At 35.4% G+C, this 23,677-nt stretch overlaps 1 protein-coding gene across 6 annotated transcripts in view; it reads right to left on the minus strand.

The window, feature by feature from the left end:
• Positions 1-2,552: 2,552 nt before the first annotated feature.
• Positions 2,553-23,677, minus strand: part of Ccnt2 (cyclin T2) — a 34,585-nt gene continuing 13,460 nt past the window's right edge. For 3 of the 6 annotated variants that reach the window (XM_070024054.1, XM_070024062.1, XM_070024070.1), the window contains 7 exons: positions 21,715-21,843; positions 19,475-19,535; positions 16,478-16,540; positions 13,810-13,855; positions 12,190-12,353; positions 9,594-9,664; positions 2,553-9,114 (listed from right to left, as the gene is read on the minus strand). In XM_070024054.1, the coding sequence (XP_069880155.1) occupies positions 7,690-9,114; positions 9,594-9,664; positions 12,190-12,353; positions 13,810-13,855; positions 16,478-16,540; positions 19,475-19,535; positions 21,715-21,843 (1,959 nt within the window). In that variant the 3' untranslated portion in view covers positions 2,553-7,689. The other 3 variants (XM_070024079.1, XM_070024097.1, XM_070024088.1) reach the window with 3 other exon arrangements.

A 23,677-nucleotide genomic window follows, 5' to 3' on the forward strand; every position in this document is an offset into this window, starting at 1 on the left:
CTAGTATATCAAACTGCTTTACTATTTGGCTTGGGTGCTGCACCTGAGCTTTTTTGCCTCAAGGTTAATGGTCTATTACTAGAATCACAGCTCTACTTCTGGCTTTTTGGTAGTTAATTGGAGAGAGCCTCATGGACTTTTCTGCACAAGCTGGCTTTGAACTGTAATTTTCAGCTCTCAGTCTCCTGAGTAGCTAGGATCACAGGTGTGAACAACCAGAGCCTGGCTTCTAGAGCAATAACATGAAATGCAGCTTAAGTGAGGTAGATTTTCTTTTGGTTAATTTCTAACATTGATGACTTCGTGTATATATTTTCCTTCTTTCCCTGTTTAGCTTTCCCTCCACACTTAGCATGAAGGAATGAGTATACTTCATATTTTACTTATATACCAACATGACCTCAAAGTATTTTGTAAAGGTAGGGCTTCATTTCTCTCCCCACCACCTCCCCCCCCCCTCACTTTGGGGTTATCGTCATTGTTCTTTACTTACATTGCCTCTGTGGGAAGACTTATGCTGTGAAATCACAGTAAGGGACCTATGAACTAGACTGGCAAGTCTACCTCTTGATAAAGAATTTGGAATACAATGTTAGAATATTAATCTTCAGAATAAGTTTGAAGTAAGAGCCTTCCTAAGGATTATCAAGTTGTATCAAGTTGTATAAATTAGTACCACTTTCAAATTTCTTTCTGCCTTCCAGATTTTAGATATTCATTACATTCTCAAGTTTTATTCCACTCAAACAAAATGCCAAAGACACAAGTCCTGTTCATAATTCTAAGTTACTTTAGTGATGGGATAAGCTTCTCATTTTTTCACTGAACAGTTTTATTGCCTACCCCTCCATAACCCATCACCTTACCTTTTCACCATACATAGTTTTCCATACATTAAAAACTAATTTTTATTACATTTAACTCTTCCAATATGTTCACTTGGGCCCAAGTCAGAAGAAATTTAAATTCCTAAGTAAACTTGTAAAAAGTAGGTGTATGGATCTTAACTGTAACGTATGCTAGCCTTTACACTGTGGACATTTCTTGGTGGGTGAACATACAAAAGAGCAAGCTCTGGAGTACAGGATAGAAAGATGTAGCAGTGTGAAACTACCCACTCTCCTGAAACACAACTCTGAGAGCTCCAACGTAATTGTTTAATCTGATCAATGAATAGGCATAGACCTCCTTCATGTATGCTGGCCAGTCTATTTTTCACACCTGCTGCACTGTTTAGAGCTGTTTAAATGCAGGAATTTGCATTAAAAATGTTTTCAACTAATCAAGTAGGGTATCTTCACAGGTAACCAGTTAAAGTTTTTGTGTAAGCCACTACATAGTGGAAAATTTTAAGTTAAGCCTCAAGGACTGTTTGCTATTGTCAGGACACCTCAAAATTGTGAAAGATGATGGCAAATTCAGCTGTAGTTTCTTTGACTTGAAAGGCTAAGAAATCTTGATTATATGTACACCAAGACAATTCAAAGGTTTAGGTTTAGTCTCATCTTACTTTCATGACAACATGATAAAAATTATTAGTGAGGCCCTATTGTTGAGGTGGTATTGTGGGAACAGGTAGATAATATAGTAGAGCTAAAACAAAAATGTTAAGACTAAAAAGTATACTGAAGCTGGGCCCTAATGGCTTACACCTGTAATCCTAGCTACTTAAGAGGCTGAGATCTGAGGATCATGGTTCAAAGCCAGCCTGGGCAGGAAAGTCTATGGGACTCTTATCTCCAATTAACGACTCAGAAAAAGCCAGAAGTGGTGCTGTGGCTCGTGATAGAGGGCTAGCCTTGAGCACAGAAGCTCAGGGACAGAGCCCAGGATTTGAGTTCAAGCCTCAAGATCTCTGCCCCCGCCCCCCAAAAAAGTATACTGAAAATAACATGGGAAGGAGGGAACAGAGCTGGATGCACATGGTTCAACATGTTCTCATGTAAACCACCCAACTGATTATATGCTAAGGGAATAAGCTAGGACTATGTGTCACCATACATCTCTGTGACTTAAAGACGTTTGCTTCAGTGAAAGTAACTTCTGTCCTAATTCTACTGTACTAAAGTTATTGCATTTAAGTCTTTATTATCTTCCAAGTACAAAGTATAGGAAGTTGGGAGAAGGAAAGTAGAGAGCAGCTGCACTGCATTAAAAAAAAAATCAGGTGATTCACTCAATGTCATTCTTCTAGTAAGTTAATGGGGCTGAGACTGGAATGTGGAACTGATTACAGAAACCATGTTTGGCCCAGGCAAAAAGTTGGAACACTCTTATCTCAAAAAACAGCCTGGGTGTGGTAGTGACATCTAGGATCCCAAGATACAAGGGAGGCCAAGGTAGGATTATGCTCTGAGGCAGACTTAGGCAAAAAGTAAGACCTTATCTAAAAAACAACCAAAAGTGGATTAGATTGTGGCTCTAGCACAGGCCCCCAGTATTTTTTTTTTTAAAAGTCAATTACAGTCTCTTATAATTTCCCACATTTCCCAGGGAGTAACAATTGTTTCTGATTCACATTAACTTAACAAGACATGTTAAGAGTCTTAGGATTTATGTTGCCAATCAATAAATTTTATTAATAATCCCTTGTAAAGATACTGAGAAGCTGAAATTCAATGACTAATTAATGCCAATACATACATATGCCTGTTAAGGATTTTTCTATCAGCAAACATCCCATTCAAATTTCCATGGATGTCTTGAGTACATTCAGAAAACAAAATCCCAATCACTGTTCACAATGAATACTAGAGGAAGTTTTTCTAACCAAATAAAGCTGCTTGAAAAACACACCTTAAAAACAAGAATGCACTTATTACTTCAGAACACACTTAAACAACAGGCAAATCAAATTGGACTACTAAATGGAAGGACATTAAATGAGGCTTTCTCTTAGAAATAAACCTGAACAGTCCTCAGGATCTAGTTTTGAGATTAATGGGTCCCCTCTATAATAGAATTGCTGTTTATATATTGCTTCAATATATACGCCTATCTAAAAACATCAGGTAGGAAACATGATGGTAAATTAGAGAACAAAAAAAGGAGGCACAGAGACAAAACCTGGCTGGGTCAAAGGAATCAACAGGAGTAAAAATAAAATGAATACAAGGCATGGAAGCCAAATCACTGAGCATTTCAGTCCCATACACAAGATCATCTTGTGAGGATATATGCTGTAGCAAACTTCTTACAAGCCACCCAGCCTTATTAAGCTGGCCACAAACTAACCACTGATTTCAGACAGACATCTTAATTTTCACTCAACCTATCAATACCAAAAATTAGTACCCTGGGAGAACAGATATGATGTGCTGCATTTCCAGTGTTTAAATCCGCCTAGACTAGTCTATCTTAAATAAATGGGCACATGAGACTTAAGTTCAGTTCAAGTTTTCAGAGTGTGGGATTTGCTTTATCTATGTTCTATTGCTTCTACAGAAAGGCTGAGGGAGCAACAGCTCAATAAAGAAAAATAACAAATCAAGTATTCTTCACCTTGTTTCACTTTTTCCTTAACAAAAGAATTCCTAAAAAGCATGGCAGTAGGAAAAAATTGTGCGATGTTTTAAGAACAACTAATGTTAAGGTTAAAGCAGGATTAAGAGTTGGATGGTTAGACTGGGCTATGTAATCAGTCTCAAACCAGTGCTGGTAGGTCATGCCTGGTTACTTGGGAGGCAGAGATCAGGAAGATGACAATTTCAGGGGTTGAGGCCACCATGAGGAAAACAAAAGAAGTCCCAGGCAAAAACACAAGATCCTATCTAAAGAATGAAATGAGTGAAAGCACCTGTCTAGCAAGGTTTGGGTTCAAACCCCAATACCATTTAAAAACAACAACAAAAAACCAAACCCTCCCTAAACCAAAACTCAACCAAAATCTCAGAATTGTCTTTATTTTTTAAATAGATGTTACCATTTCCTTGTGATTTTTTTTTTTGGGGTCGGTCGTGGGGCTTGAACTCTGGGCTTGGGCACTGTCCCTGCACTCTTCAGTTCAAGGCCAGTGCTCTACCACTTGAGCCACAGTGCCACTTCCAGATGTTACCATTTCCTAAGAAAGGTTCCCCGTTCAAAAAAATGCGAAAGCCTAAAATCTCTACTCATTGTGTACTACATATGCATATTTAATCAGTGGTTTATTTCTAAGGCTGGATAAGAATAGGTCAGCAATTTAAAGTCTCAGATACAAAAGAAAATGTGCTTACAATGTTTTAAGGCAAGGTACTTGGTAACAAAAACATTCTAAACTGGTCTCTGAAGTAGAACACAACTAGTCATTTCTTCAATTCAAAGAGGATAGGCCAAAAAGATAAATAAGAATTCTCATATAATAATAATCTATTGGTACAAGTATCAGCATTTTATCATGATATTCAAGAAACTGCACATCATGGTAGATTAAAAAAACGAAAACTAGGCACTCACACACAGTGAGACCAACAGAGGAGACTCTTGGGGGAGGAACACCAAGTTGTAATGCCTATGTGCCTCTGATCATATAAAATAATATTTATAAAAACGAATTCCAGGAAATGGAAAAAAAGTCCAAAAACTCTGAATAACCTGAAAACCCAGCGAGGCCAAGATGGACATGAACTGCTTTGTGGGAGACGCTAGGACAGACACCAGTACTTGCAAACAGGTAACTAACTCTTGCAAGGCAAAGGATATGGCCACCAATTTTGTAAAGCAGTCCTTTGAGAATTTCTTTAAACAAACATCTGATAGCTTTGGTTCTGAAAATATCATACATTAAAGCAGGTAAGGCAAATATTTAGAGGAAATAGCTAAGTATTGGAAAATTAGATGAAAGAGGTAGAAGTGAGGCCTTTGTTTGCTATGTGCTTCTGCATAAGAAGGTTAACAAATATATGGTATAGGGAAAACACAACTTAAAAATGAATCACTCTTTTATAGGATGTTTTAAAGATAATGTTTTTTAATAGTTCAAATATTAAAAAAAAACTCATCAAAAATGTTATCACCTTAACAGTACTTTGCACATGTGGAATTCCATACCTAAATTTGATACTATTTTGGTTTATTTATGGCTACTTACAAGACTCACAGTAATAATGTCCATTCATCTGAGTCTTTTTCTTTGGTAGAGTCTAATGGGACCAGGCAGATGAACTATTTTATGCAAATAAGATGGTTAAAATGAATTCATGGTGATATGAATTAGGAGGGTTTTTCTTTATGAAAATGAAACTTCAAAAGGATTCTGCATTTATTCCCACTGTGGTTTTGGAAGCTTAATATCCTGTTCAGAGGTTAAAGAGTTTGAATAGCTCACACAATCCTGTGAAAATCACAACTGGCTGCCCTTTAATAAATAGTCATTGTAAAGAATTACATTTACAGAGTGAAAAGTGAATACATAGCATTTCAAATTCAGTTTTGGAAGTACTAGTAAGTACTGACCATAACAATATACACTAGCTATCTTTTTTTTAACTGTCCATCATTAGCACCAATAAAGATTCAACAAGATTACCTTTATTCCCACATCTCAAAACAATTCTGCAAGTTCTTAGTGAAGTTTAACTATAGTCACAGACCTTAAATATTCACATTGTTTTCTATGTCATACTGAAAATAAGTTCACTACTTTTATGGATATTCTTTACAAAATCTTATTAAATTTCCTGGTATTACCCCCTCCCCCCCATTATACAGTAGCACAACCACCCTATGTCGTTTTACATGATAGCTCTGCGGAGGTTTCACATCTAAATTACCAAGAACAAAACCCTTCCCTCCCTCATCTTGCACTCAGCTTAATTCTATACTAGTCCTTGGATTATGTACCATGGTAAAAGTATAACTGTATCAAAATTACCATGTTTATGGATACAATATTATGCTACACAGAGCAACCAAGTTACATATAATGACAAAGATTACTAATGTTATGCAAGACAAGAACAAATGTGAGGACATCTACCTAGGCAAAGTCCCTATAAAGAGGCTCCTAGTATGCCAAGTTCAAATAACATTGACAAAATAATGAACAATTATCTTAAAAATTATAAAGCTACTAGCAACTTAACTGCTAAATAAAAGTAGATCACAAGTTCAAACCTCTAATATTTACAACCACAATATACTTGAGTAAAATTACAATTGTGCACATACCAGTGGCTTCGTAACAAAATAGCTCATATACACAGAGGAAAAATTAGTCTTCAGTTCAACCAACGTTGAATCTAACCCATCTTATAGATACTCAACAGCTTGAAGATTTACCACAGAAAAAAATCAATATTAACTGATAAACAAGAGCCATACTATTGGCATTTAAACCAAAATTTACACAAGTTAAAGCCTATTGTTGGATCAGGAGTCAGATGACCGTGCAAACTTTACCTCAACAGGAATATACTGAGATGTGCAAACAAATGTATAACCCTCCACTAGTGGTTTGCCTGGAGGCTGGCTTTTTTCTTTAAAAACAAAAACAAAAACATAGCTTCCTGATAACAACCATAAGCTATAAATACAGGTACAATGCACAGTCAGTGATCTTTTATTTTTATTTATTAGAATATAAAAGAATTGAGAGCATAGGTTTATTTTCATTTTTTTATAAGGAAGACTGTATTTTACCTGAAAAAGAAATATGGCATCACAATGCAAACACACCTCAGGGGAGGAGTATATTAAAAAATATGGTGTTATTGTGAATGCTAAAGGAAGCAACCTCAGCTTACTGTTATATGTAGTGTTTAAGTTCTTTAAAGAAAAAACTAATTCTTCACTATGTATGCTTTTGCAAATTTAGTTTTTAAATCACAGTAATCCACATAACCATCATTAACAGTTGTTTTATGGTACTGTAACAGGCCAACAACATTTAAATGCACTTCACATCAAGAGTATGTAAACTTTATTTTTTTTCCTTTTCAAGCCTTCAGAAAATTAGGGGCTATTTTATTAGCCAATCTGGCCAGAAACTCTGAAGGCAGAATTCGAGTGCCACTTGAGGCACTATATACCCATCTGGTAGTGAAGTGTCCCCCCTTCAGTGGCTTCCAGTAAGGCCTAGAGTTTAAGGTTAACATGAAAAAGTGCCACCTTTTAGATTAGTGATGGACTCTGACAAGAGAAAATAAAGTTATTCTGTATATTGTTATACTTACAAGCAGCTCCAATCCTGAGTATTTATGGTAATATCTAAACATACAAAAATGTATGTACATTTTTCTCCACTTTCTTGTAAACAGTTGTCAGTATGCTGTTTTATCCCTTTATCATTGAAACATGCAAATCATACATACACATATAAATACACAAAAGAAAACAATTTACACTCATTCAAAAGCCAAGCAACAACAAAAAAGCTACAGTATTCAAATTATAAATAATGAATGCTTGACACATCTTATATTCCTAGAAGCATTGCCAGCCATTCATCCTAATGTTCTCAGCTGCAATTGTAGAAATACTGAGTTTTGCACCTTCCATGCTTTTACAGTATTTATAACACTATCATATGTGGAGATAAAGACTTGTTTACTATAATCTCTTCTTTTCAGAATGACGAGTAAAGCAGCACTTACAAATATTGAAGCAGTGGCAGCAAAAGCACGTGTTACCACTGCTAGATCAGGAGGAAGTTTTTCATCCTAACAATTTTTAAATTAAAAAAGTAAAGGAAAAATTGACCTAAACAAATGATTACATATTCATTCCTTGGGCACTTAACAGCGAGTCCAGCATGTCGAATGTGTCTTTGTAGTCCATATGCTGGCTGTTTGTACTGTACTCGTGATTGGCATCAGGACCGTTGGTCTCCACTGGTTTCTTGTCCAGTTTCACGAGGGTGCTGAGATGTCCGTAGCCCACCTGGTATGTGACAGGGGGAGGAGGGGGTAAGGGATGGTTAAAAACAGAGTTGTGAGAGGATATATACTGCTTAACAGAGGAGGAAGAACTAGATGAACTACCTGAACTTTTGGAACTTTTGCTCATTTTGGAGTGATGGTTGTAAGAGGCATCATTGATATGCAGCTTCTTTCTTGAAGAACTGGAACTAGAGGAAATGCCATCACTGCTCAGGCCAACCGGACTCCTCAAAACAGTAGGTGGTATTCCATCAGCACTGTGTTTACTGCCACTGCTGCTGCCAACATGCAAATGGGAATGCTTGTGGCCACTGGCATGGTGGCGATTTGTAGGATGCTCTTTGTGCTTTTCCTTATGGTCTCTGCTAATATGCGGGCTTGAATGCTTGCTCTTCCCACTGCCTTCATCAGAAGAGCTGTGTCTTTCTGAGGATGAGACTTTAATCTTCATTTTCAGTTCCTCTTTACTGGTGCCTTTATCAGTGGGTGGTATTGGAATTCTTAATTTCAGTGATCCACTCTTTTCCTTTTTCTCTGCCATGTATTTTTCAGTCTTTTCAGTATTTGTGATGGGAATTTTCATTTTAATGGGAGAAGTTACAGAACTGCTGCTGGCTGCCTGTGACTGCATGTGTTTGTGTTGCTGTTCTACCTGGGCAGCTATATAATGATCCCTTACATCGAGATCAAGAGTTTCTAGCTTACGCTTTTCTCTGTATTTATCTAAAGACATTTTATGAGGAATTACTCCAGGAGTAGCAGGAATAGGCCCATGGTGTTTACTGCTCCCTGCTTTATGAGTATATTCTTGTTTAACAGAAGAATGATCAGATATTTTGTCAGGTCTGTGATGTAACCCTGAATGCAGTGACATAGAAGGTCCCTGCTGGAAGTTGATGTTGTATTGGCTACTAGACAAAGATGCTTCCTGTTTCTGTGAATATATCGGCTCTGTCCTTGATGATTCTTGGTGCTGAGGCCATTCTTGGTGAGATGACAAACCATATGAGGTGCTGGGCATTCCCGTTGCTAGCACTGACAAATTATCAGATGTACGGCTGTCCTGAACAGAAACATTTCCTGAGTTTAGAGGTACCGGTGGAGGAAATGTTGATGTAGAAGGTTTCTGAAAACTTGGGTTTGCAGGCACACCAGTGACACTATCTACTAAAATGGAATTCTGGACCAAAGACGAACCAAGAAGTGGTGTCTCTGATACTTGTCCATCTACTTTTGGTTTCTGAGCCGCCTGAGTAGCCTATTTAAATAAAACACAAAAGAAACAATGACAGCAAAGAGATTTAATACAGTCTGTTAATAAAACTTCCATATTAACTATATGGAAATAAAAATCACCTGGTTTCAGGCTTTTATGTTGTCAATAAATGTCAATAGAGGCATAATAGAAGGCTCTAAATCGAAAATTCAGTTTTTGAGTTAAGATTCAATTAACCAACCCATACCCAGTATTTGAGAGAGTAATTTGTCAGCTCCCTCACTTGTAAAACAAAGACAACACTTCCACCACAGTCACTGTAAGAATTAAATATAAAATGCATAATGCAATGTATAGTCCACTGAAAACAACAGCTGAATAAATTGAATATATATAGTTTATGGTATACTGCAGTTATCTGGGATACTGGAAGGCAGATTATTTAATAACATAAAACTGGTTTGCTATACAATTGCTAAATGACAAACTGATATTCTGTTAAATCCTGCCAATTCTCTTACCCTCCAGTTTCGAATCCTCTTCAACCTACTAGGCGTTTTCTCCAATATTTGTAGAAACTCATGTGTTAGCTCTAAAAATAAAATTTAAATTTAAAACTTAGAATTTAGAAACTTAGAAGTGCCTTTAGGATTTAAATTTCTCTCAAGTGGGCACTATTAAGAAAGGGGACCTTAAAAGTCTATCTCCTTAATTATTAACCTTCTATTTAACCATTATCATATACAGAAGTAGACAGAACTAGTATTTGAAAAGCTGAGTCCTTTTTTAAAAGAATACTCTCCACTCTGATTTTATTTGCTTACTTAGAATCTCTGGAAGACTCAGTAGAACTAAAAACAGCCCCTCTAAAATAACAGTCTTTATTATATAAGGAGTAATAGTAATGTTGGATGAGAGAAAGATCCATTAATGGATTCTTCAAAATTAGTGTGCAAAAGATTGAGGAAAAAGGATACTTCTATCTCAATAAATTTTCACTAAGGTAAGTTATTAATTACAAAGAGAGAGTACTTGTACAGGACAAAAATTTGGCAATCCCACTGTAACGAGCTGATTATCACTAGTGGCAAGATGTATTAGCATGATGTACCCTTGCAATCATGGTAGGACCTACTCATGAGAAAATATCCAGCAAACTCCAACGGGGAAAGGCTGTCAAATGTAATTGTCCTTCCAATCACTTCAAGTGTTGAGATCATAATAGAAAAATATCATAATATAAAAATACCACAGACCAGAAGAGACTAAAGATAAATCTGATTTAATTGATAAGTTTTTTTATCAGTATTAGTTTTGTTTTTAATAATTATACATTGTTATGTAAGATATTAACAATATCAACTGGGTAAAGGGCAAATAGGAATTAAAAAGTTCTTATACCAACACTCATACTTCCTAGCAATCAATACTATTATCATAGTAGCAAGTTACCATGGTCAATTTTCTAAGTTCAGGATTACAATCATCATTGACCTTCCATATGGTTATACTGTATGTTTTCTAGTCTAAAATAGTATCAGTAGTTACAAATACTCTAAAGACAAATATTAGCTGAGTTAGAATATCCTTTGTGGCATGTCTATCATAACACCAGGAAGGATCTCTGTCAATAAACAAGATTCACTTACTGTTTTTTAGTACAATAGTGAGTTTTTCTGCACACTATTTTATACAAATGCTAAGACTGATAACACATTATTGAATGTTTTCAAAAAAGCACATAACAAAAACTCCATACCTCTACACAAATACCTAAAAGTTGTCACAAGTATAACTATCCAAAACTAGCTTGTCAAACAGGTGTGCTAACAACCATCTCATGAACTAAAATCTTAATTTTACAAGATGTGTGACTTCCTTGACAATTTAATGAGTACTGTAGTCTGAGATTTTTGACAAAGTTTGGATGAAATAAAATGAATGCCTTGAGCTCTACTTCCTCAGTTGAAAAAGAATAATTTTCTGCCTGGCACTAGTAAATACAGCAAATCATAGATACATTAAGTCAATTAAATACACTGAAGTCACAGAATTCATGCTCAATTGCTTTTTAAATAAAAAAAATAAGCTTGAGCCTTTTCAGCAATTGTAGTGGGATATTTAGGTTCTTATGTCACACACAAAAAAACACCAAACCAAAATGAAAACAAATCCCAAACTTTAACCTAAAAGCAGGAAAAAAGGCAACCTAGTTTTTGTTGCATTTTATTTACATATTATGCATATATTTTTTTTAAGCTCAGTGTCTTAACTCTTCTCTCTCTCTTTCTCTCTGCCAGTCTGGGGCTTGAACTCAGGTCCTGGGCACTGTCCCTGAGCTTCTTTTGATCAAGGTTAGCATTCTACCACTTGAGCCACAGCACAACTTCTGTTTATGTGGTACTGAGGAATCAAACCCAAGGCTTCATGCATGCTAGGCCAACACTCTACCAACTAAGCCACATGGATGTCATTTCAACCCACTGAAATTAAATTTCCTTTGGACAAACTGTAAAAACCTGACAACCTAATGTAGCAGTAATGTGTACTGGGAGAAAATTTTCAAGAAGGAAAAAACAAAAGAAAGAAAGTCAATTAAAAAAAGTATATTTTAGAACAGGTGTAGGCAACCTATGACCAACAGTTAACCAAATATGGCTTGCCACCTGTTTTTTGTCTTTGTTGGTTTTGGGGCTTGAACTCAGGCTCTTCTGCTCAAGGCTAGCACTCTACCATTTTGAGCCACAGAGTTACAGCATCCCAAGGGGACTTTTCAGCCCAGGCTGGCTTTGAACTGTGATCCTTAGATATCAGTCTCCTGAATAGCTATGGTTACAGGCAGGAGCCACCAGCCCTCACTTGCTACCTGTTTTCTGAAACTATGTTACACTGGAACACTGCTTCATTGTTTATTTACAAATCACTTGTGGCTGCTTTTCAGCCAAAACAGTAGTTTCAGTTTGAACAGAAACCTTATGGCCCACAAACTCTTTAAAAAGCTACTCCAGTCTCTAACTTCATACCAGAATTGACAACTATTCAGGTGAGTAAAGCACATGTAAGATTTTTCCATTATACAAAGTTTAATATAAGGAAGGACCTCTTTTCTCTACTTACCATCTAGTAATTCAAGAGTAACTGTGGGATCCACATATTCCCACCAATGCTTTCCATCAGTTGATACAGGAATCTCCCAATTGGACCATTTGCAAGCCAAATGAATGCATACACATGCTATCACTGTTGGTTTGTACTGAAGACAGAAGGTGGTAAGATGCAGACTGTTGTAGAGCAGGTTTGAAAATGATGAGCCATAGAAATTCAAATATGTAAAACAAAGAAAAACATTTACCAGTTAAGATTAAAGCAAAAACAAGATTACATAAGTTTTCTTCAAGTTTAGAATATTTAACCTTATTTTAACAAATTAAACCAGTAATAAAAATTTAAGAAAATCCTAGATTAAATATCTCTCACCCACTACCCACAATACATATTTTATTAATATGACTATTTAAAAAATCCTGCTTTTTTATATTTTAAGGTACTAGATAAAAGAAGACAGTATACTTATAATAATCATTATATACAAAATAACACTATAAACTTGTATTTTTATGTCATAGCAAAAATGTAAAATAAAGAAAGGACTGTAAAACAAACTGCAATCTCAATGTCACATTATAATCCAGGATCATACCAGACCTAATGGTTAACCAATCAGAGACTTTACCATTCCTATGTAAATCAGTGTTCTTGGCAGCAAGAGCATAAAAAGAACTTACCTTTAGCCAAACACCAGGGCTCAAAGTGGGTAAATACTACAAAAATAGTACCTTTTACTCTTACTATTTCAAAAAATCATGTATCTATCATGCCATATCTTAGCTTTCTAACCAAAGTTTTAAAATTCTTTTCCCCCTCAGAATACCTAATGATAGAAGCTAAATCCCAGCAAATGTGCTGTCATTTGCCAATCCAAAATTTTAAATGAAAGTTGTCAGTGCCACATAAATTAAGGACCATATAAAACTCAGTTTGGTCTTCTCCCAATGGGCCCACTTAAAAATTTAAATCTCTAAGAATTATATGAGACACTAAACATTCCTTAAAACTATTCTTTCAATTCAGTTTCAGAAATGATAAAATGTTTACTGAATAGTCACAAACACATTTTTTGCTTTACATAAACTGAAAGGAAGTAAGGTTTTTTTAAAAGTAAAAAACTACAACTGACTGATAGGACTTTTTTTCTGCTTGTGAGTATTATCTGGAAAAATAAAAACCCTAAATTATGTAAGTTTTATTTATTTAAAAAACTTTAACGTATATTTTAAAGTTAAGATTGGATCAATGTGAAATTTTAAAAAAATTGTCATTTAACTATAATTGTAAACTAGAAATAGCTTTATACTTACCAAGTTGCTCGAATTTCTACGTTAAGTTTAGCTCTTTGTAATCTTTAGCTGCTATTCAGGCTACCAATTTTAGACTTATGCACTCACAAATCGAGAATATGTCATCAGAAAGCACCACTACACTTCACATTGTGCATTTAACCCCTCTGTGCCCAAAGTCCCTTGTACAATACACCGCAAAGCAAACAGGAAGGTACCACCACAGTAGATGGTCCAGTCTCCTGTTGCAACAAGGGTAAGAGACACATTGAGGGGACCCTGCATTAAAGGAAGCTATAGTGTGCTACAACAGTGCAACAAAGAGGGTCAGGATAACAACCTGTTGGTAGCCATGAAATAGGATGTCTGTGCCAAATCCTTGCTTGCTGTAAGAAAAGGAAAAAAAAAAAAAAGGAAGACAAGACTATGAGCTCAAACATGTTATTATCAAAAAGTTCTCAACGCAACAAAACTTCAAAGATTTGTACACAAAAAGTAAATTTTACTTACTACTTACAAATATCACAAGAGCGCCATCATTTTCTATACTACTGAAAATCTTCAACAACATTCACTCAAATGTTTCTTGCTATCCCCCAAAGATCTGAGAAACAAGCCGATTTGCTTTTAGCTAGCCAGTTACAAGGGCTAAACTTGTTACTAAGTTAAGCATCTAGTCAGCTAAAAGTTGAAATAAAGCATTCTCCTGGATTAAAAAAAAGAAAAAAGAAAAAAAAAAACAGAAAAAGGAGAACAAGAAAAGATTTTTGAAGTCTAATACAAAACATGAAGAGTTGCCTGCCAGACTTAATTAATCCTGTCTTAAATATTTCCATCAGAATGAAACAAAACAACCCAATTCCCCAAACTGACCAGTTCTTCATTATGCTATTAAGTTCAACAGGACAACCTAGAAACATACTTAAGGAGTAGTATAGGAAGCTCACTCTATTTTTTTTTTTCATTTCTAGATTCCAGTTAAAGACACATGTAGAAAAAAATACGAGTATTCTCAGAGAAATTAGAATGCTTCAAAACCATTCCCAACAGAAAAGTAGTATTTTACAAGCTTATGATATTGAAAACAATTTTCCCACCCATTCTCCTGCCTGGTATTCTTCTAACAGAAATGCCCTTGCTATACTGTCTCCCTTCCCTCCCATATTCATAATCACTGTTTTCCAAGGATCTGTTCTCCTAGGATCAGTTCACCTCAGCTCCACCCACCCCTCTAATACCAGGCCTCAAATTCCTTTCCCATCCTATTTTTTATTCATGGCACCTGTAATCCCTGATGCCCCATGTGGATCATCAACATAAGGGTTTTACAAAAGGGATTTGGGTTTGGCAGAGTTGTGCTAAGGAAGAGTGTCAAAGCATCAGATGTCTTGGAGGCAGTATGACTTAAGTATTGCATTCTTTCCTGGTGGAGAGGGGAGGAGAAATCACAGAAGTGAAAGGTCCCTGGTAAAAATGACAAGCCAATTCTGTAGCAAAGTAGCATAGTATCAACTGTCTCATCTCAGGGGAAGGGAGGAGGACTTTACAGATAACAATTTACCCCTCCTTGAAAAAAAGCATAGATACATATACAAAAAGGAAAAAAAAATTAATTGCCACGTCATATTTTCACCTAAGAAATGTATCTAATTTCAATAATCTATGAACAACAAAGAAATGGAGGGGAAATGTTTTTTTTTGTTAGCTGAAAATTTGTAACAGAGTATAGAAATAAACATACCCATGGTTTGTACGTAAATCAGTTTTAAATGTTTTTGTTTTGGATGTTGTATCAAATTTGCAGTTTATGTGAATGATTTAAAAATTCAACTATTTTCAACTAAGGTAATTTATGTAATTAAAAATACACTAATATTTTTCTTTAATATTCTCATCTTAAGAGTGAATTACATGACCTTCTATTATTCTTGCAAAAACTTGGCTTTTACTTTTAAGTCTTTAGGAAAACAAAACTAAGCCATTTTTCTGATTTCAACATCTACTACTAATTACTATACAAGCCTAAAATATTAGGGGTGAGAATATGCTACAAAATATATTCATATAATAGTCATGAATAAAAAGAATCATAAAATATATTCTAGCTTGATATAAAATTAATATAGAATGAGTAAAACGAGAATATTTAGAGAAACACAACACAAGATCATCAGAAATCTTAGCCATTGAATCTTAAAAACCCTGGTGATAGTGGTAGTGTAAAAAAAAACTCAAAAATTTTTATTTTTAAAAGAAAAGGCACACTAAGTTTCGCACAGGAGTGCTATGAATACATAAACAATTCAATTGGAAACAGGTAAGAAGTAAAAAGCAGCCCCATATACAGCCATGTGAGAAGTATTTTTATCAGTGACAGATACACAGAATAGTTTTTAAAAAAGTATATTTTACATGCCAGAAAGCAAAATAGCATGAAAATACATACTCCTATTTATAAAAGGTATTAACAGGCACCTCAATATGTATATCAGTTTAAAATTTTCCATTATACTTTAAAAGGAAAATCTTCGGCATTCTGAATAATGCCAAAAAAATTTATTAAATGTTTCATTTAAATAAAAATGGGAAAACTATTTCCCCAAATGACCTATCTACTAACACAAAGTTTTACCTGTAAGGTATGAGGTTGGCTCAAATTCATTACTTTCTGCATCTATGCACTAATGGCTTAAATCTTAAATATTAACTGAACCATTCTTGGGATAGCCTAACAGGAGAGTGATTGTTAGTATTGAGATATCCTCTAGTTATTTAGTAAGCAGATGCCCATCTAGATTGAATGGAAGCCAGTGCACAAATAGAGTAAACAAATAGGTAAACATAGAACACTAAAAACAAAAATTAATTTCAAACTAACATTTACCGCATTTTCAAAAACCCAATAAAAAAGACCCGAAAACCAAAATAACATCCAAACCAATTACAGACCACAAAAAAAAAGAAAGAGCATTAATAGTTGTCTTTAAAAAGTTACAAAGATCACTTACCTCTTACTAACTGGGTACATTTCACTACATCTGTGTGTGGGTGTTCAATGGTGATTTCAAAACCTGAAACGATAAGCATTTTCCCTCCAACTACTTACTACTACTATAATTGCCTGTGAAATACCATTTGCAACACAATTGTAATTATGTAATATAGCCTTCATTATTAGTTTCGAACACCGGCATGTTCATTACATGTAAGAATGTGAATTTCTTCTCAAGTACAGTGTCTCAATGAAGGGAACTGAAAGTGTGGCAAGAGGAAGAGCTCCAGGCTTGAGCAAAAATGCCAAGTAAGAGGGAGAAGCCCTGAGTTCAAGCCCCAGTATTGGTACAATAACAAACAAACAAAAAAATATCTCAATGAAGGAAATAGACAAAATTATTAAAGATCAAGGATAATTTTATTCAAAATTTACAATTAATTTGTGACTGTCCTCAAGTCAAAAACACATCAAAACAATGGCAAATAGTAACATTAACAATCAAAGTATTAAGCTGGTCCCCATAGTTTAAGCAGGAAATATAATTTTCTTAATATCCAAATTTTTTTTCCAGAAGATATAAAAATTACCTCTTTCATAACATAATTGTTGGGTTACAGTGACAGAAATAAACTTTAAATGAGAATAAATGTAGTTTTACACTACATGTAAGAACAAAGGGTTTTAGCCGAGCACCGGTGGCTCATGCCTGTAACCCCAGCTACTTTGGAGGCTGAGAGCTGAGGATGGTAGTTCAATGCCAGCCTGGGTAGAAAAGTCCCAGTGAGACTCTTATCTCCAATTAATTACTCAAAAACTGGAAGTGTTGCTGTGGCTCAAAGTGAAAGAGCACTAGCTTTGAGCAAAAGAGCTCAGGGGCAGTGCTCAGGCCTTGACAAAACAAAGAAAGGGTTTTAACCAGTTAGCTTTCAAGTATATTTTATTAACAACTAAAATTACATGGCAAGCACATCATATAGGTATTACAATTCTTAAAATTACTGTTTGTAAAACCAAAGATAAATGGTTTGAAAAGCTTTCACTATCCAATTAACCCTTAGGTATGGCAAGCATGGTCTTTTCTTTCTAAGGGAGGTTACATCTAGTGCTTCCAGAAGCAGTAAATGAAAGTACCAAATAATCTGGATTTATGAAGCAGCTGTATGCTTTAATTATGTTTTGCTTGTATTTGAGCATATAAAACAATTCTTCAAATAAATTCTAATGTTTTTAAAATGTTCATTTTCTGTGCTTAAGAATGTATTACATATTATGTTATGTAATGACTTTTTTGTAGTATTACTGGGATGGACTGATCACAGGCTCATATTCTTTGCATACTCTACTACTAAACTACACCCCTATATAACACCTGCATATAATAAAATTAATATTTTATAATGCAATGTTTTATACTTAAAATCTTATTATAAAATGTTTGTAACTTTATTCATAAAGGCATATAACTTTATGAGACAACTACATATTAAGTTGGCTCCTTTGGATCTTGTTCTTCTGGGTAACTAGGATTAAATGTGTGAGCTAAGTGGCAAGCCACTTTTATTTTTCTATCTTTCAAAATCTTTTTTTGGTGTGGGTCCTGCGGTTTGAACTCAGAGCCCAAGCCCTGTCCCTGAGCTTTTTTGCTCAATGCCAGCACTGAGCTACAGCATTTGAGCTACAGCTTCACTTCTGGCTTTTCAGTAGTTAACTGGAGATAAAGCGTCTTATAGACTTTCCTGCCTACGTTGGCTTAGAAACCTGATCCCCACATCTCAGCTTCTGGAAGTTAGGATTATAGGTGTGAGCCACTCACTCACTAAATCTTTTTTGTTATATGCATTTCAAACAAGCTACCTTAGAATAAAAAGAATCTATCATGATGGGCACTTGTACTTACAATATTTCTATTCAACATTTGGGAATAGAATAATAAAACAAACTTTCCTCAACTTTCTAAAACATGTCAGAGCCTACATATTTAAACTTAAATCTCTGAACCGGGTGCTGGTGGCTCACGCCTGTAATCCTAGCTACTCAGGAGGCTGAGATCTGAGGATCTCGGTTCAAAGCCAGCTCGGATAGGAAAAGACCATGAGACTCCTATCTCCAATAAACCACCAGAAAACCGGAAGTGGCACTGTAGCTCAAGTGGTAGAGTGCTCACCTTGAGCTGAAGAGCTGAGGGACAGCGCCCAGGCCCAGAGTTCAGGCCCACGACTGACAAAAATAAAAATTAAAATTAAAAAAAAAAAAACCACCTTAAATCTCTGTAATGATCATATTTATCTAGGATCTTCTGTAATATGTGACTTTGAGAAGGCATAATGTTCTTAGTATGAATTTCCACATTAGTAAAGTGAGAGTAAAGTCAGAATAAATGAATCTTGTATAGAAAGAAGTAACATGTAGAAAACAATAATTACTCAAATAATTACAACATCATTAAGAGTGGCAAGGACTAGCTAGGTAGGTGCTAGTGGCTCATACTGTCCTCTTAGCTCCTCAGGAAGCTGAAATTTAGGGATTGTGTTTCAAAGTCAGTCAGGGTAGGAAAACTAGTGAGACCCTTAATTCCAATTAGCCACTGAAAAGCTGAAACCAGACCTGTGGCTAAAGTGGTAGAGTACCTGCCTTGAGTGAAAAAGCTAAGGGACAGTGCCAGGCCAGGAGTTAAAGCTCTTGTCCTGGCGTGACTGCAACACACATATCCCAGAAAAGTGAATGAATGCTATATAAGTCTGAATACAGATCCAGTATATGTTAACTGCCCCTCACAGACCATTTGACCCTATAATGAAAACCTACACTGCTTCAACTATCTGAAAACCCAAAGAAATCATTGAGGTTATTTACTATCAAATTAAATTATGCCAAATAAAATTCAATTTCTGAAAAATGGTTTCCTTTAACAAGTTAACACTAGTGTGGTCGAAAACCTGTCTTAAAATTACTTGGCTTAATAATAAAATTATCCTAGGAATATTTTGATATAGAATATTAAAGAACATACCTAGTGTTTGTAGCATTATAGTTTCAAGTAAAACCAGTTCTTGAGTTTGCTGAAGGTAAGCCTGCCAGATAAAAACAATTATTGAAATGCTTTAGATAAACAATATATTAGACAACCTGACCATTACATCTCATAAATATTAGATCAATTATGAAAGAATCATAGCAGTATAGAGGGGAAGAAGAAAATCGATTTACTCTGATGTTTAAACAGAATCACCTTAATATAGGAACTGTAGACAAAGAATGAAAATGAACTAAATAGGTAATGCAAAGGAGTACAGGTTGAAAAAAGATTAGTTTAACTTTATACAGGCATTGCTGCTTTAAGGTATCTAAGGACAGAATCACTAAACCAAATGAAAACATTGAACTCAAACCTGCTTTTAAGATAAAGGCTTATAAACTGAAGACAAACACTAAGACTTGTCATGTGGTAATTCCTTGAAAGTCAAGGTTAGTTGTGTTTCTTAGGAAACACAACAACAAAACCTTTTATCACTAATAACTAGATTAAAAGAAAATAAGTTGGATATAGAACCAAAATAATTTATCATCCAACTATAGAGACATACATGCAAGAGAATACATCTTTATATCTTTTCTTTTTTTGCCTTTTCTTTTTTAATTTTTAAATTTTTTTTTTGTCAGTCATGGTGCCTGAACTCTGGGCCTGGGCGCTGTCCCTCAGCTCTTCAGCTGAAGGCTAGTGCTCTACCACTTAAGCGTCAGGCCCACTTCCGGCCTTTTCTGCTTATGTGGTGCTAAGGAATGGAACCCTCATGCATGCAAGGCAAGCACTCTACCATTGAGCCACCTTCCCAGCCCCAATTGTTTTTTTTTTGTAAAGGTGGTATCTAGAGCGGTTAACTCTCTCTACAAAGAGATTATTGTCCTTTACTCTGTGAAGAAAGAATAGGAAACCTTTTTGCCACACATTATTAGGATCATGCATGACACTTGACCCAGATGAGAAGGAAATAATGCATTATGCAAATCATTTTTTGGTGTGCTGATACTGGGGCTTCAACTTGTCTTGGGGGGCTGTCCCTTAACTTTTCCCTCAGGGCTAGTGCTCAACCACCTGGACCACAACTTCACTTCTGGCTTTTTGGAAGTTAACTGGAGGTAAGAGTTTCATAGACTTTCCTGCCCCAAGTGGCTTCGAACTGTGATCAACAGCACTCTGCCTCCTGAGTAGGTAGGATTACAGGCATGAGTCACCAGAGTGCAGCTAAATACTTATTTTTTTTTAGGCACTCTGCTAATCCCAGAGGTTAAGAACACCTTTAATTTTTTAAAGGTTACTGACCTCATTCCAGTATTTGAAAAATATCCTTAAGCGTTAACTAGAAATAATTAGTTAAGCTAATAGGAGCTATAAAAATTACAGAACAGGGGCTGGGAAGGTGGCTCAGTGGTAGAGTGCTTGCCTTCCATGCATGAGGCCCTGGGTTCGATTCCTCAGCACCACATAAGCAAAAAGAAAAAAGCCGGAAGTGGTGCTGTGGCTCAAGTGGTAGAGTGCTAGCCTTGAGCTGAAGAGCTGAGGGACAGCGCCCAGGCCCAGAGTTCAGGCCCCACGACCAGACCCCCCCCCAAAAAATTACAGAACACTCATACATTCCCTTTTAATACTGACATTACTATTTTACTCTAAAACAAATTTCATTAATAAAATCAGATGCATTTTATTAATCTGGACTTTAAACTTGACCTAGATCAAACTGAATCATTATAATCTGGTAGTCATTTAGTAAATGAAGGGTCTTGGTTATAACTCACCTACAAGGATACTAATGAAAAATGACTGTAAAGGTTTACAATTTGAGGTTCCATTTTAAGATTTCATAGAAACAATCCTTTATAAAGATTCATTACTGATCTAAAGGTAAACTAGATTTTTTTATTCCTTTACATACTAACAATTTAACAGTTACTTATCTTTTGATCTCAAATACACCTACCACTGGTGGTAAATGACATATTTGATAGTTTTCTGTGAGGATAAACAATCAAATGTGAAACGAGAAAAAGTAAATCTGAATCAAAACATCTGACTTCAAAGCAGGAAGAACGACATCTAAATTATGAACATGTATGAGATGTTCTTGCCACATGGCTTCCTGGTATATTCCTAAGTGGCAATTAAACGAATTTGAAAGGCAAGACTAATTGAATAGTACTTTAGTTAGGATTTCAAATTTACGAAGAAAAAACAACCCCCCCAAATTTACATACATCACATTTTGTATCCAGCAGTGGATCTAGGGGATGAAGACAAGCATGTGCTACTTTGATAACATGTTCAAGTTTTCGCGCCTGTTCTTCTACTTTTGCAGCCAAAAATAATGCAGTAGGTGATATTATCTGCAAGAAAGATAAAAAAAAAAAAATCGGTCATTTTAAAAGTAAATACATTTTGGGAAATCCCTCTACTTTCTAAAAGAGAAGGTGTACAAATAAGAAATGTACTGGTTGGTTAATAGTATGAACTGAAGAGTGGGCTATGACAAGATTCATGTAAAGGCTTCAAGTGTTCTACCACTTGAATCACACCTCAGTCCTTTTGGTTTTAGTTTTTCAGCTTGAACTTTTGCCCTCACCTATCTCTGCTTCTTAGACAAGGAGTACAATCATGAACCATCATGATGGGTCTGAGCTTTAAGAGCTTTTGCACATATTAAGCAAGATATGTTTTAATAGTTATTAATTTACACATTGTGGAGGTAAGGAAAAAAATAAATCAAGCAAGATAATGTAGCTTAAAAGAAAAAAAGATTTAAAAAATGGGTGAAATACCATAGTGAACTTCTTTTGGGGGGGGGGGAGGCTCAGATTTACTAGTTTCTAGTTTTAAGTCAAACAATAACTTGCATGCTTAGAAGCCAGACAATTTTATTTAAGGGGCAAAAAAAGCAAAGGTAAAAGGTAAAAAGGTAAAAGGTAAAAGCAAAAAGGTAAAAATCTGAAAGTGAATCTGCCACTTAATACCTTTATTACATCACTACAGCAATAATAAAAAAAATCAGCTAGAAAATCAGGGTAAAAGAAAAATAAACTAATAGAACAGAAGCTTTGCTAAGTGGAGTTCCAGGGAGTAGGGATTTTCATTTTTTTTTAATTTAGTAAGTTAGGTTCTTGGGATACTAGAACAGAGCTTAATTACAAAGACACTGGATAAGACAGAGAAAAAAATTCTGAGTAAATATTTACCTCCCAAATAAGCAACAAACCAAGCAATTACTGATTCAGAAACTAGGTATACTTTACAAACTCAACAGGTTTTAAGATTACAGGAAAAATTTCTTACAGAAAGGTAATTTCTAACTTCCAAGATTCAAGTATCTATTTTTAAAAAAAGATTAATATCTGAATTTCATTGTTACTTTAGATATCATCAATCACTAAACACACCCAGGCATACACTAAAATGGGAGATGGACAAAGGCATAAATCACATCACTAATTGATTTGAGTAGTTAATGCAAAGAGGACATTTCTGATACAAACTTTTGTACTGGGGCTTGAAATCAGGGTCTTGTACTCTAGCTTTGTTTATTGTGTTCAAGACTAGTGTCCACACCCATCTTTTGCTGATTAGTTGGAAATATATCATGGACTCTTCTGCCTGGGCTGACTTTGAACCTCAATCCTCAGATTTTGGCCTAAGTAGCTTTGATTAAAGGTGTGAGCCACCAATGTTTGGCATGCTGGAAGCTTTTAAGACATGACATGATATTTAATCCGTAAACTTTGGACACAAAAGGGACTTTTATTTGCAAATGTGTAAGTGGAATGAAATTGACTTTAAGCTCTTTGTATAGCATGAACTTTCAAAATAGACCTAAAATAAATGTGGTTTCTGCAACAGTATAGATTTTAAAGGCATGATCTCCAAAGATAGCACTATTAGGAGGACTATGGGCTTTTAAGAAGTAGGCCCTTAGTGGGACATTTTTAGGTTATTAGGGGCATACCTCTCAAAGAGACTATGGGACCAGGCCTTTTTGTTTTTCTATTATGAGGTAAGCAGTTTACTTGGTCTTGATTAGCTAGCTGCCTTTGCAAGAATCCCAGAGCAATGAAGCCAGAACAGTGAGCTAAAATAAGCCTTTCTCTTTGTAAATTTATGGTCTTAGGTATATCATTACACTGACAAAGTTGATTAATAGTCTTTTCAACACCAGAAATACTGTTACCT

Source organism: Dipodomys merriami, unplaced genomic scaffold, assembly GCF_024711535.1.
Source record: "Dipodomys merriami isolate MVZ:Mamm:240054 unplaced genomic scaffold, mDipMer1.0.p SCAF_1, whole genome shotgun sequence".
In the NCBI taxonomy this organism is placed as follows: Eukaryota; Metazoa; Chordata; class Mammalia; order Rodentia; family Heteromyidae; genus Dipodomys; species Dipodomys merriami.